This window comes from Mobula hypostoma, chromosome 6, assembly GCF_963921235.1.
Source record: "Mobula hypostoma chromosome 6, sMobHyp1.1, whole genome shotgun sequence".
NCBI lineage: Eukaryota > Metazoa > Chordata > Chondrichthyes > Myliobatiformes > Myliobatidae > Mobula > Mobula hypostoma.
In genome coordinates this window covers 5,100,523-5,114,907 of record NC_086102.1, presented here as the reverse complement: position 1 = coordinate 5,114,907, position 14,385 = coordinate 5,100,523, and the positions used below count along the sequence as shown (strand labels likewise).

Below are 14,385 nucleotides of genomic sequence, written 5' to 3'. Positions count from 1 at the left end.
GGCATGAACATCGACTTCTCTAACTTCCACTAAGGCCCCACCTCCCCTTCGTACCCCATCTGTTACTTATTTTTATACACACATTCTTTCTCTCACTCTCCTTTTTCTCCCTCTGTCCCTCTATATACCTCTTGCCCATCCTCTGGGTGCCCCCCCCCATCTTTCTTCCCGGACCTCCTGTCCCATGATCCTCTCGTATCCCCTTTTGCCTATCACCTGTCCAGCTCTTGGCTCTATCCCTCCGCCTCCTGTCTTCTCCTATCATTTTGGATCTCCCCTCCCCCCCTTCAAATCCCTTACTCACTCTTCCTTCAGTTAGTCCTGACGAAGGGTCTCGGCCTGAAACGTCGACTGCACCTCTTCCTACAGATGCTGCCTGGCCTGCTGTGTTCACCAGCAACTTTGATGTGTGTTGCTTGAATTTCCAGCATCTGCAGAATTCCTGTTGTTTATCTTTCACAGCAGAAGCTTTCTCTTCTCAGCAACTGGTCGTGTCTAAAGGCCAATTTGTACTTCTGCATCAAATCTATGCCGTAGGTACGCCGTAGCCTGACTTGCACCTCCCCAAAAATGTAACTACGCATTGCAGCAACGCAGACCGAACAACTGTAATTGGTCCGTTCGGTAGCATCGCGTTTCCTCCTACGCTGCAATAGCTTCCCATTGGGTGACTGAAGGGCAGGGAAGGAACTCTGGCTGCAATGCTTTCCATAAAGCTTTATAGACCTCCGAAATTATGGAGGACCCTGTGATTGACGCCAGTTTGTAGCTAGCTGCTACAGCCTGTTGACTTTCACCTGAAGCTAAAACTCGAATGGTGATTGCCTGTCTCTGAGTATACTGTGCGTACAATGATGCGAAATAAATGGCTGCAGGCGATGAACCAAATCGCCGAATATACCTGCCGACATCCGAAAATATTTGAAATGCATTTCCTCGTCCATGTCTCTCAGTGGCCAGACAAGCACAGAAAATTCACCCTCATTCAGTTTCAATCGCCATTGTTTGAAGTTTGAGTTTCTTCGTGTTGAGTTTCAACACGAAGAAACTCAACACAGTGGCATAGAAACCCCACCGCCAGCTAGCGTTTTGCTGGTGAATTGCAGAGCGACACAGACACACCAACGCACAAGTACAAATGTTCACAACGGCGTAGGCCACTTGCGTAGGCTACAGCGTAGGCTATTACGCAGAAGTACAAATCAGTCTTAAGCTGGAGAGGGGTGGGGAAAATTCACAGGGATGTTACCGGGATTGGAGCACATTTATAAGAAATGACTGGATAGGCTGGGGTCATTTTCCCTGGAGCAAAGGAGTTTATAAATCTCTGACGGTCAGAGGTAATGTGAGTGGTCAGTCTTTTTCCCAGGGTAAAGCAGGCTAAACTAGAGGCTGTAGATTTAAGGTAAGAGAGGGAAGATTTAAAGGGGCCTAAGGGAAAAGATTTTTACTCAGTCCTAAAGATTTCAAGATTAGCTTTATTTGTCACATGTACATTGAAACATATAGTTGTTTGTGTCATTTGTATCAACGACAAAAACAGTCCAAGGATGTGCTGGGGGCAGCCGACAAGTGTCGCCACACTTCCAGTGCCAACATAGCATGACCTCACTAACTCTAACCCATATATCTTTGAGATGTGGGACACAACACTTTCATAGGGTGTGGTAAACCATGTATATATGTTGTAACTCGGTTACCTGTCTGGACACACCCCTCTGCTGACTGCCCCTGTGGCTCCTCCCACAGAGTCCTGTATAAAGGTGTTCACCTTGCCCCTCCCCCTCAGTCTGGGGGCAGACACTCACTGTGGAGGTCGTATTGTACAGCGAATAAAAGCCTTTCAGTATTTTACCAAACCTCAGTCTTTTGGAGTAATTGAAGGTGCTTCATAGGGAGGAAGGACAAACTTCTTTCAGATAGTAGCCAGAATTGAACCCCGAGTGATCAGAGGAGGTGGGAAGATTTGGAAGGCCCAAAATGAAGCAGGAGTTGGGAATCTGAGAACAGTGCTCCCTCTCTATATTCGGGAAGATCTGGTCATCAGCTGTAAGGTGCTCTCAGTGTGACCAATGTGGTCCTCACCTCAGCCAATTTCTGCTTCACCCTGCATTCCATAACAGGTCTAGCTTTATTTGTCACATGCACATCGGAACATCCAAAAAATAGTGAAATGCATTGTTTGCCTCATCGACCAACACAGTGCGAGAATGCGCTGAGGGCAACCGGCAAATGTTGCCACACTTACAGTTCCAACAAAGTGTACCTACAGCTCACAAATCCCAATCCATACATCTTTGGAATGCGGAAGGAAACCAGATCACCCAGAGGAAAGCCACACGTTCACAAGGAGAACATATAAACTCCTGACAGAGAATGGTAGAAATTCAACCCTGATCGCCGATCACTGTTAGGAAACATAGACAAGGCTTAACCCAAATTCAAAGAAGCTGAGACGACTTAGCAGTGAACAATAACTTTAATACCAGACCACAAAATAACAAGATGCGAGGGGTAACAAAAAAAAGACAGAAGAGAAACTAAACACAACAGACAACTAGAGAAACTTTAGCCAGGGAGAGTGAAAGCCAGGAGCAACTTTTTGTAGCTGGCTGTGGCTGAGAACTGAGTTTCAATAGGCTGCAGGGGATGAGTCTGGAATGAGCAGCAGGTGAATTCTATCAGCTGGGTGGAGACTGGGAGGTGCGTGCATGTGCAGGCTGGGAGGAGAAAGCAGGAGGGAGGAGGACGAGGCAACAAGAGGAGGAGGCTGGGAGGAGGAGGAGGCAGCAGGCTGGGAGGAGGCTTAACATACTGGTGCTGTATGGTGTCACTCTAAGCACTACATTACTGTGCAGCACCCTTCAACACATGACATACATGTCCTGGGAAAGGGGGGGGGGGAGTGTACCCAGTGTAGCCCTCGTGATGATCACCGTTGTGTGTGGCTGTGTGCAGAACCTTGTATACAATCAGGTAGTACTGAGACTTGAGCCGTCCCCAGCTTTGTGAAGAATGAACCCAGACTTGCTGCCCTGCAATGCTCCTTCGTAAACAAGTTTGACCAGGAGTCCATCAGGATGTAATTTGGGATGTCCTGCATCACTGTGACAGGAGGTCATCGTACATCATGTTGAATAGTTTGCATTTCTGATTTGTCAGAAAGATTTGGTAAAATAGAACATCTCATCAGCAGAACTCTCAAACACAGGGAAAGTGGCCTGATCGGGAATCGAACTCAGCTCGTTGGGTCACTCGAGGACTGTGAGTCAACCCAAATGCAGAAACTATGATGCTGACAGGAGTTAATGTGCAGATTCAAAAGCAAATTTGACTTTTTTGGCCAAGATGGGCAAAAAACAGGCAACCAGTCCAACTCAAAAATGCAGTAATCCAAAGGCAAATTTAGTAATCCAAGAACTGGATGCACAAATAAGATCCAGAAACGGCAGGCAAGAAGCAGAGATTTTAAAAAAAAAACCACACAGACTAGAAAAAACGCAATGGCTCTTACCACTTACAAGATGACACTTTAATACTGAGCAAAGTAAGGTACATTAAGCAGGGTCTAAATACGCAGAAGTTAATTGGGAACATGTGCAGTCAGTGATCTATAACAAAAGAGTCCAATCAGACTGAAAAAGCCCTTAGGGAACCATGTCTGTCCTTGCTGGCCAACCACAGAATATAACAGAGTTCTAACATGTACCGAGACCTCAGTCGGTTGGAGGTGAGACTTTCCCATTAGACCCTTCCAGTACAGCCGCAGTCTCAATCCCAGAGATCCTGCAGATATTGAAAATCTTGAACAAAGCACACAAAATGCTGGAGGAAATGTGCTGTAATGTTCTGTGTTCTGTGCTCTATGTTCTACGCACTACATACAACGAATGAAGACAGTGCAGCCGAATTTTGTAAAATTGCAAGTTTTATGTGTCAGATACATTCTCGGCACAACTCTCGCCAAGGATGGTCCAAGCTTGGCTGCAAAAGCAGGAGAGTTGGGCATGGGGCAACCCCATCCCATAAAAAATCAGAGCTACCGGAATGGCAACAGAATCTCCAAAGATCTCATCCCTGGGAGAGGAAGAATACACCAAGACGATGGGCAACACCTGGGGAGACTGGCCCAGACAGCGGATTCCTGCAGCCTATGCTCCAGTAGGGATGATGGGCTTAAGAAGAGGAAGAAGACATTCTGAGCACATGGGTGGTGGAGAAGGAGTTTTTCCCTACATCTCCTGCACCCTGCATTCGAAAGGCTGGACCTTCACTTCCTCGTCCCGCTGAAGAGCAACATCATACCTGCACAAGGGAGGCCTGCAAATAAGAGAGATCAAGACAGCAAACCCTTTATTTGGATATTTTTGATCCTTGTTTTAATTTTTCCAACATGGAAATAGGCTCTTTGGCCCAGCTCATCCATGCTAACCAAGATGTCTCTGAGCTCGTCCCATCTGCCTGTGTTTGACTGTCTTCCCTCTGAACCTTTCCAATCCATGTATCTGTCCTAATGTCTTTTAAATGGTATTGTACCCAACTCTACCACTTCTCTGGCAGCTCCTTCCACATACTCACCTCCCCCGTGTGAAAAACCTGTCCCCTCGGCCCCTTTAAAAGTTTTCCCTTCTCAACTTAAACCTATGCTTTCTAATTTTAGACTCACTAGCCTGGGATAACTCCATCATGGACAGTCCCAAGCCCGGTTGCAAGAGGAGGAGGATTGGGCATGGGGTTAGCAACACCTTCCCATAAAAACTCAGAGCTACGTAAACACCAGCAGGAGCTCTGAAGATCTCATTCCTGGGATAGAAAGAATGCACCAGAAGATGGGCGACACCTGGGGACAACTTGAAAGACTGAACCAGGACAGAGAACTCTGGTGAGCAGCTGCCAGCAGCCTATGCCCCAGTGAGGGATGATAAGCTTAAGTAGGTACCCTGGGATAAGGAATATAGAATGTACACACAGGAACAGGCCCTTTGGCCCACAATATTTTGCCAATCCAATTAAATTAGTAATCAAATGGCCAACTAAACGAATCCCTTCTGCCTACACAAAATGTCCATATCCTTCTATTTTCCTCACATTCATGTGCCTTTCTGAATATCTCTTTAAAGTCTCTAATGTATCTGCCTCCACCACCACCCCAGGCACCCACCACTCTGTGTAAAATAAAACTGGGCCTTCACATCTCCTTTAAAATTACCCCTTCTCACCTCTAATACCCCCTCTGCTATCAGACTTTTCAACCCTGGGGAAAAGACACTGTCTGTCTAGTCTATCTATGCCTCTCATAATCTTATAAAACTCTATCAGATCTCCCCTCAGCCACCATCACTCCTGGGAAAACAGTCTCAACTATCCAGTCTCTTCTCATTACTGAAACTCTCTATCCCAGGAACAGCCTCATAAATCTTTTCTGCACCTTATCCAGTTTAAAGACTTCCCTCATCTGGTATCAAGACTAAAACTTAGTTTGGGTCCAAAATTTGTCTCTCTTGGACTGACTTCAGTTCCAATAAAGAGGATGTTGAAGTCAGCTCCCCCTGTTTTTAAAACTACAGTTCAGCCCACAATGTGCTGGAGAGAGACATATAACATTTTAAAAAGGATGGATTATCAGAACCTTTTCCCGAGGGTAGAGGGTATCAAAATTCAAGAGGGTGTGGGTTTATAGTGAGAGGGAAGTAATTTAAAGGAGATCTGAAGGGATTTTATTTTCACACAGAGATAAGGTGGTATTTGAACTTGCTGCCCAGGAGGCAGTGGAATCAGATCGAGTCACTACATTTACGAGACATTTAGACAATCATATCTGAACATAGAAGGATACAGTCCTAGATTGGGGAATGGGTCTAGTGTTCAGTACTGTGCAAAGACCTTAGGCACATATATATAGATCAGGTGTCTAAGACTTTTGCACAGTGCTGTATTTGTCAATGTGGAGTGGGGAGCAGTTTGTAAATCTGGGGGGAGCAAAGGCTTTCTGAGAGCGCGGCAGATTTAAAAGGAACGAAGCCTCATAGAGCGGGCAGCGTAGTTTGCGGGCTGCGGAGTGAGCCGGGAGCAGAGTGAAGACTTAAGGGCTTCGGCTCACCGGGCTTAGGCAGAAGCGGGCGAGGCGAGGAAGGTTTGACATTCATTTTCTGTTGTTATTTGAGGAGAGGGGCAGTTTGCTGTTCTCGGTGTCGGATGTGGGAGGCCCTGGAGTCTCCAAGCCTCCCGGACGTCTACATCTGCACCAAGTGCATCGAGATGCAGCTCCTAAGGGACCGCGTTACGGAACTGGAGCTGCAGCTCGATGACCTTCGTCTGGTCAGGGAGAGCGAGGAGGTGATAGAGAGGAGTGGAAGGCAGGTGGTCACGCCGGGGCCACGGGAGGCAGACAAGTGGGTCACGGTTAGGAGGGGGAAGGGGAAAAGTCAGGTGATGGGGAGTACCCCGGTGGCTGTGCCCCTTAACAATAGGTACTCCTGTTTGAGTGCTGTTGGGGGGGACAGCTTACCCGGGGGAAGCGACAGTGGCCCTGCCTCCGGCACAGAGTCTGGCCCTGTAGCTCAGAAGGGTAGGGCAAGGAAGAGGAGGGCAGTTGTGATAGGGGACTCGATAGTAAGGGGGTCAGATAGGCGATTCTGTGGACGCAGTCCAGAGATCCGAATGGTAGTTTGCCTCCCTGGTGCCAGGGTCCGGGATATTTCTGATCGTGTCCAAGATATCCTGAAGTGGGAGGGTGAGGAGCCAGAGGTCGTGGTACATATAGGTACCAATGACATAGGTAGGAAAAGGGATGAGGTCCTGAAAGGAGAATATAGGGAGCTAGGAAGGGAGTTGAGAAAAAGGACCGCAGAGGTAGTAATCTCGGGATTACTGCCTGTGCCACGCGACAGTGAGAGTAGGAATGCGATGAGGTGGAGGATAAATGCGTGGCTGAGGGATTGGAGCAGGGGGAAGGAATTCAAGTTTTTGGATCATTGGGACCTCTTTTGGCGCAGGCGTGACCTGTACAAAAAGGACGGGTTACACTTGAATCCTTGGGGGACCAATATCCTGGCAGGGAGATTAGCGGGGGCTACTGAGGTGACTTTAAACTAGAATGGTTGGGGGGTGGGAATCAAATTAAAGAGGCTAGGCGTGAAGAGGTTAGTTCACAACAGAGGGATGGGAACCAGTGCAGAGAGACAGAGGGGTGTAAAGTGGGCGTAGAAGCAAAAAGTACAAAGGAGAAAAGTAAAAGTGGCAGGCCGACAAATCCAGGGCAAGCATTAAAAAGGGCCACTTTTCAACATAATTGTACAAGGGCTAAGAGAGTTGTAAAAGAGCGCCTGAAGGCTTTATGTGTCAATGCAAGGAGCATTCGTAATAAGGTGGATGAATTGAAAGTGCAGATTGTTATTAATGATTATGATATAGTTGGGATCACAGAGACATGGCTCCAGGGTGACCAGGGATGGGAGCTCAACGTTCAGGGATATTCAATATTCAGGAGGGATAGACATGAAGGAAGGGGAGGTGGGGTGGCGTTGCTGGTTAAAGAAGAGATTAACGCAATAGAAAGGAAGGACATAAACCGGGAAGATGTGGAATCGATATGGGTAGAGCTGCGTAACACTAAGGGGCAGAAGACGCTGGTGGGAGTTGTGTACAGGCCACCTAACAGTAGTAGTGAGGTCGGAGATGGTATTAAACAGGAAATTAGAAATGTGTGCAATAAAGGAACAGCAGTTATAATGGGTGACTTCAATCTACATGTAGACTGGGTGAACCAAATTGGTAAAGGTTGTACAAGGCCTTGGTGAGACCACACCTGGAGTATTGTGTGCAGTTTTGGTCTCCTAATCTGAGGAAAGACATCTTTGCCATAGAGGGAGTACAAAGAAGGTTCACCAGATTGATTCCTGGGATGGCAGGACTTTCATATGAAGAAAGACTGGATGAACTGGGCTTGTACTCATTGGAATTTAGAAGATTGAGGGGGGATCTGATTGAAACGTATAAGATCCTAAAGGGATTGGACAGGCTAGATGCAGGAAGATTGTTCCCGATGTTGGGGAAGTCCAGAACGAGGGGTCACAGTTTGAGGATAGAGGGGAAGCCTTTTAGGACCGAGATTAGGAAAAACTTCTTCACACAGAGAGTGGTGAATCTGTGGAATTCTCTGCCACAGCAAACTGTTGAGGCCAGTTCATTGGCTATATTTAAGAGGGAGTTAGATATGGCCCTTGTGGCTACAGGGATCAGGGGGTATGGAGGGAAGGCTGGGGCGGGGTTCTGAGTTGGATGATCAGCCATGATCATAATAAATGGCGGTGCAGGCTCGAAGGGCCGAATGGCCTACTCCTGCACCTATTTTCTATGTTTCTATGTTTCTATGATATTGGGATTGGCGAGGGTGGAAAGTGTGGGAGGGGTGTGGGACAGATGGCAGAGAAGGAATGCCAGGGTCAGGGGGATGGAGTGGGTGCAGACACACCCAGCCCCGAGACACCAGGCAAGGCCATTTATTTCCAAACAATTGGTTTATTGATCATTACAGAATGTCTCTCTGGTGCTTCCCGCTCCCTCCCCTCTCCCTTCCCCTTTTCCCAACCATGATCGCCCTCTCCCTGTCCCCTTCCCACTCTCAGTCCACAATAGAGACCCAGATCAGAATCAGGTTTGTTATCACTTACATACGTTGTGAAATTTGGTTTTTTTTTGCGGCAGCAGTACAATACAACACATTAAATTAATATAGTACTGTGCAAAACCCTTAGGCAACCTGGCGCTATATATGGGTGAAAAGGTTGGCAGGGATGAGATGGGTCAAAGGGCCTGTTTCTGTGATGTGCCTCTACGATTCCATCACAATTCAATATGTTAAACCCCTCGATACAAAATGCTGTGATACCAATAAAATGGCATCAAGATGCTAGATCAGTTGAACTAATAATTAAACGCCTAACCAGACCAGTCCTTTCAACCCGCACAATGTCCATATCCCTCTGTTATCTGCGTGGTCATGTGCTTATCCAAACCCTTCTCACGTAGCTGCCGTCCCCACCACCCCTGTCAGCACATTCCAGGCACGGACCGCTCTGTGTAAAAATACTTGCCCTTCACACCTCCTTTGAAATTACCCCCTTCACCATAAATGCACACCCTCTAATACTAACTATTAGACTTGGGGTAAAAGATACTGTCTGTCTGCTCTATCTTTGCTTTTCATAATCCTGTAAACTTCTATCGGATCTCCCCTTAGTTTCTGCCACTCCAGAGAAAACAACCCGGTTATCCAAGCTCTTCTTAAAGAACATGCCCTCTAACTCAGGCAGTATCCTGTTAAAGATAAAGATAATCTTTAAAAAAACTGCATCCTATCCAAAGCCTCCATATTCTTCCTACAATTGGGCAACCAGAACTAAGTGCAATACTCTGGATGTGGCCTAACCAGTTTTATAAAGCTGCAACATAACTTTGCCAACTCTTGAGCTCAATGACTTTTCTAAGAAAGGCAAGCATGCCATAAACCTTCTTCACCACCTCTTACCAAGCATGCAGCCACTTTCAAGGAGCAGTGGACTTGGACCAGAAGATCCCCCTGTACATGAAGGGTCCTGTCATTAACTGTGCACTGCGCCTTTACGTTTCATTTCTCAAAGTGCAACACCTCACAACTGGCCCACCGTATCCCTTAGCAATCTGCTACACTGTCCACAACTCCGACAGTCTTTGTTGATTAAGTTACCCCTCAGATCCCCTTTAAATTTTCCCCTCTCAACTTGAACTTGTGCCTTCTGGATTTTGGTTCATTTTCCCTGGATAAAAGACCACATACATTCACCGTATTGGTGCCCCTCACCTACCATAGAATCATAGAGAACTACAGCGCAGAAACAGTTCCTTCTGCCCATCTAGTCCCTGCCATACAATTATTCTGCCTGGTTCCAATGACCTACACCTGGACCATAGCCTTCCATTCCCCTCCCATCCATGTACCTATCCAAATTTCTCTTCAATGTTGCAATCGAGCTCTTTCCCCTTTCTCATTGTCCCTCTTTCCCTCTCTTCTCTCGCTCTCTGTTCCCCCATTCGCTCTCCATCCTCCTCTGCTCTCTCCCTCTCCCTCCTTCTTGTTCTCTGGCCCCTCCTACCAGATGCTACCTGCTGCCCCAGTTCCAAGCCCCCGTTCCACCCCGAGTTGAGGAGGACCCTCGAAATGCCTGACCTGTCAGGATAACTCAGCGACCTCAGCTTGAAGCGCAAGATTCCCAGTGTCAGCTTGTGCTCCACCACACGGGCTGAGCTGTATTTGAGTGAGATTCCAGTGATATTCTTCAGGTCTTGGTCCACACTCACAAGGAGAGTAACTTCCCTGAACGGTTCAAAGGTTTTCGCAGAGCTGCAGAAACAAAACAGGAATCAGAAGGAGTCAAGCACCATTGCTCCATCAGCGACAGGGAGGAGATCCCCATAGTCAACGATTTTAGAACATCAAAGATAGAACAGTTCAGCACAGGACATTTTGCCCGCCATGTTGGACAAGCTAGAAGCCAGGTGGATGGGGGAGGGGAATGAAGTAAGAAGATGGGAGGTGATAGGTGAAGCCAAGTGTGTGGAGAAGGGGGATGCAGTCAGAAGCTGCGAGGTGATAGGTGGAGAAGATAAAGGGCTGGAGAGGACTCTCATTGGATAGCTGAGAGGTCCATGGGAGAAAGGGAAGGAGAAGGGGCACCAGGGGTAGGTGATAGGTAGGTGGAACGAAGAGGTAAGAGGTCAGAGTAGGGAATTGAAGAAGAGGGAAGGCAGAAGGGAAAATTACCGAAAGTTGGAGAAATTGATACTCGTGCCATCTGGTTGCAGGCTACCCAGATGAAATATGAGGTGTTGCTCCTCCAACCTGAGAGGGGCCTCATCATGGCAGAAGAGGAGACCATGGACCAACATCAGAATGGGAATGGGGTTGGGAATTGAAATGGTTGGCCACCAGGAGCTCCTACTTTTAGTGGATGGAATGAAGGTGCTCGACAAAATAAAGATGTGAATTGAGACGTCCACTGTGCTTCTACCTATGGATGCTGTCTGGCCTGCTGCGTTCCACCAGCATTTTGTGTGTGTTGTGAATTAAAGTGTACAGTTACAGAGAAGGTACAGGCGGACAATAAGATGGAAAGCTGTGCCAAGGTCAAAAGTCCATCTTATCGTACCAGGGTCCCATCCGATAGTCTTATAACAGTGGGATAGAAGCTGTTCTTGAGCCTGGTTAATACATGAGTGAGGTAGAAAACAAAACTGGGAAGAATTGAAGCGTAGACCCTGGATGGAGTGATCAGCCAGAGATTTCTGTGGGAAACGGCTGGCTCGTTTGGAAGAAGAAATGTTGCATACTCACTGATTGTCTTTGGACTTGACCTTGAGTCCATTTCCATCTTCTAGCTCAATCGTGATGTAGCCTTTTCGAGCATTTTTGTTCCAAGGGATGATGTCCAAGAGGTAATAATACACTGGGTAACATAAATATGGGGATATAGTTAAAAATGGGTCCAGTCTCCTCATTAGATTCCAATTCAGAATCAGAATCCGAATCCTTTATTATTGCCAAGTATGTGGACACATACAGGGAATTTGATGCTGGTTTTCCTGAGCTTTCACTGTACAGAATCAGAAAGCAAACAAAACAATAGTGCAAATAATCGTGGACTATATACAATGAGGTATACCTGTGTATGTACAGGTGGACTTAGTTTATAACAGACTAAAATTCAACTGTTCATAAGACTGATCATACGGAAAGAAACTGCCCTTGTACCTATTTGTCCTGGCATACAGTGATCTAAAGCGCCTACCAGAAGGAAGGAGTTGGAACAGGTGATGTCCAGGGTGGGATGGGTCTACAATGATGCTGCTTGCTCGCTTCCTGACTCTAGATGCATATAAGTCCCGGATCGAGGGCAGCTTCACACCAATAATCCTTTCCGCAGCCCTGACAGTTCTTTGGAGTCTATTCTTGTCTTGTTTGGTAGCTGATCCAAACCAGACAGTGATGGACGAACAGAGAACAGACTGGATTATTCCTGAATAGAATTGAATCAGCAGCTCCTGAGGCAGGTTGTACTTCCTGAGTTGACGTAGGAAATACAACCTCTGCTGAGCCTTGTTGATAAGAGTGTCCGCGTTGGGTGTCCACTTCAGGTCCTGGGAGATTGTGACACCCAGAAACCTGAAGGTCTCCACAGCAGACACAATACTGTTGAGTATAGTGAGTGGGGGGAGTATTGGGGGGCTCCTCCTGAAGTCCACTGTCATCTACATAGTCTTGAGCGTATTTAGCTCCAGATTGTTCTGACCACACCAGAGGGCCAGCCGTTCCACCACCCATCTGTGTGCAGACCCATCACCGTCTCGGATAAGGCCAATGACAGTTGAGTCGTCTGCAAACTTCAGGAGTTTAACAGATGGATCCTGTGAGGTGCAGTCATTAGTGTAAAGGGCAAAGAGCAGTGGGGAGAGCACACATCCCTGGGGGGCACCGGTACTGATTCATACATTTGTCACATATACATCGAAACACATGGTGAAATGTGTCAATTGCATTAACAACCAACTCGACCAGGGGTATGCTGGGGGCAGTTCTCGAGTGTCGCCACACTTTCCACTATCAACATAGCGTGCCCACGATGCTCAGCACAGAACACAGGAGCAACTAAACAACAACAGCCAAACATTGACCCTGGATCAACCCCATGACTCGCCAATGACAACGAGTCAGGATGCCAGATGAGGACCCGAAGTCCAGGCTTCAAACCCTCAACTTGCCAGTGACAGGACTGGGAACACTGGGCTGGTTTTGTGATTCGTGTACCCAGGGAGGTATGTCGCTGAGGGTGAGGGATGAGAAGCTAACGTTTCTTGTGCTGAGGCTTTTAGGCAGGAGGTAGTTTTAGGGCTGACTTTTTGGTCAAGAGGAGGTTGAGGTGAGTGAGTCTCCTCCCCCTCACCGCCACCCCATTCTAACCAATTTTTACAGGACCACCATCAATAGTGTCCTGTCCAGATGGAATGGGGATTGTAAGGCAAATGACTGCAAGTCCCTACAAAGGATTACTGAGAGGATCATCGTGGCCTCTCTTCCACCCATCAGAGATATTCATCAGGAACACTGTGAACACATGATCAAGGGTCCCTCCCATCGTCCAACAATCCTTCTGACCCCCTACCATTAGGTAGGAGGTACCATAGCATTAGGACAAGAACTGTTAGGATGGGAAACAGCTTCTTCCCCCAGGCTATAAAGCTACTGAACTCCCTGCCATGACCCAGGTCTCATGACGTATGAAGCACAAGTATCGTTATGCTGTTTACTTTTTAACCTGTGTTGCAAATACACTTTATTATTTATAAACTCTTCTTGGACTTCTCCAGTATCAATTTTAACCAACATTTCAATGACAAACTCTGCCATCTTCATTGATGTACCCAGCTGGAAGCCCGAGAAAAGTTTATACGTCATATACACCAGAAGAGCACTAGATCCTTTCTCACCTTATTACTTGTGAATTAGCTAGTGGTAATGCAACTTTATGAGTTATATGTAGTGTGTTGTACAACCTGTCCGGAGGAATGTTATTTCATTTGGCAGTATCCATGTGTACAGTTGAATGACATTAAACTTAAAGTTAGAGAGGAGGTGGTGTGGATGGTGAGACAGAGCAGGGGACAAAGTCCTGGGGTGGGTGGGCAGTGGTAGTTGCAGCAGATAATTACTTACTACAGTATGGTTCTTGAGAGGAAGTTTGAAAGAAAACTTTATTTGGAAACCTCATGACACTGCTGTGGTTCGTCCACTTGTCGAGATGATAGCCTGCAGTCCAAAGCAGACAAGTTAACAGTGAGGATTAGTGAACAACAGGGCTCTGATGCTACAGTCAGCAGAAAGCACAATGCAGGGCAGAGGCCCCAAACAGCCATGTGAGTAACCACTCCTGGCCAATGTAAAGAGTTTCACTGTACCAGTCTGTCCTTCACCTCAGGACATAGAGTCATAGAACACTACAGCACAGAAACAGGCCCTTCAGCCCATCTAGTCTGTGCCAACCATTAATCTGCCTTGACCCGTCAACATGCACCTGGACCACACCCCTCCCATCCATGTACCTATCCAAAATTCTCTTAAATGTTGAAATCGAACCTGCATTGACCACTTACACAGGCAGCTCAGTCCAGACTCTCTCCACTCTGAGTGAAGAAATTCCCCCTCATGTTCCCCATAAACATTTCACCTTTCACCCTTAACCCATGACCTCCAGTTGTAGTCTCACCCAACCTCAAGAAAAAGTTTGCTTGCATTTACCCCATCTATACTCCCCATAATTTTGTGTACCTCTATTGAATCTGCCCTCTATCTTC

At 47.0% G+C, this 14,385-nt stretch overlaps 1 protein-coding gene across 3 annotated transcripts in view; it reads right to left on the bottom strand.

Moving 5' to 3' along the window:
- Window positions 1–2,472: 2,472 nt before the first annotated feature.
- LOC134347798 (lipase member H-like) overlaps window positions 2,473–14,385 on the bottom strand; it is a 56,772-nt gene continuing 44,859 nt past the window's right edge. For all 3 annotated transcript variants that reach the window (XM_063050226.1, XM_063050224.1, XM_063050227.1), the window contains 4 exons: window positions 13,748–13,840; window positions 11,372–11,483; window positions 10,208–10,381; window positions 2,473–4,320 (listed from right to left, as the gene is read on the bottom strand). In XM_063050226.1, the coding sequence (XP_062906296.1) occupies window positions 4,233–4,320; window positions 10,208–10,381; window positions 11,372–11,483; window positions 13,748–13,840 (467 nt within the window). In that variant the 3' untranslated portion in view covers window positions 2,473–4,232. The remainder of the gene's footprint in view (window positions 4,321–10,207; window positions 10,382–11,371; window positions 11,484–13,747; window positions 13,841–14,385) is intronic.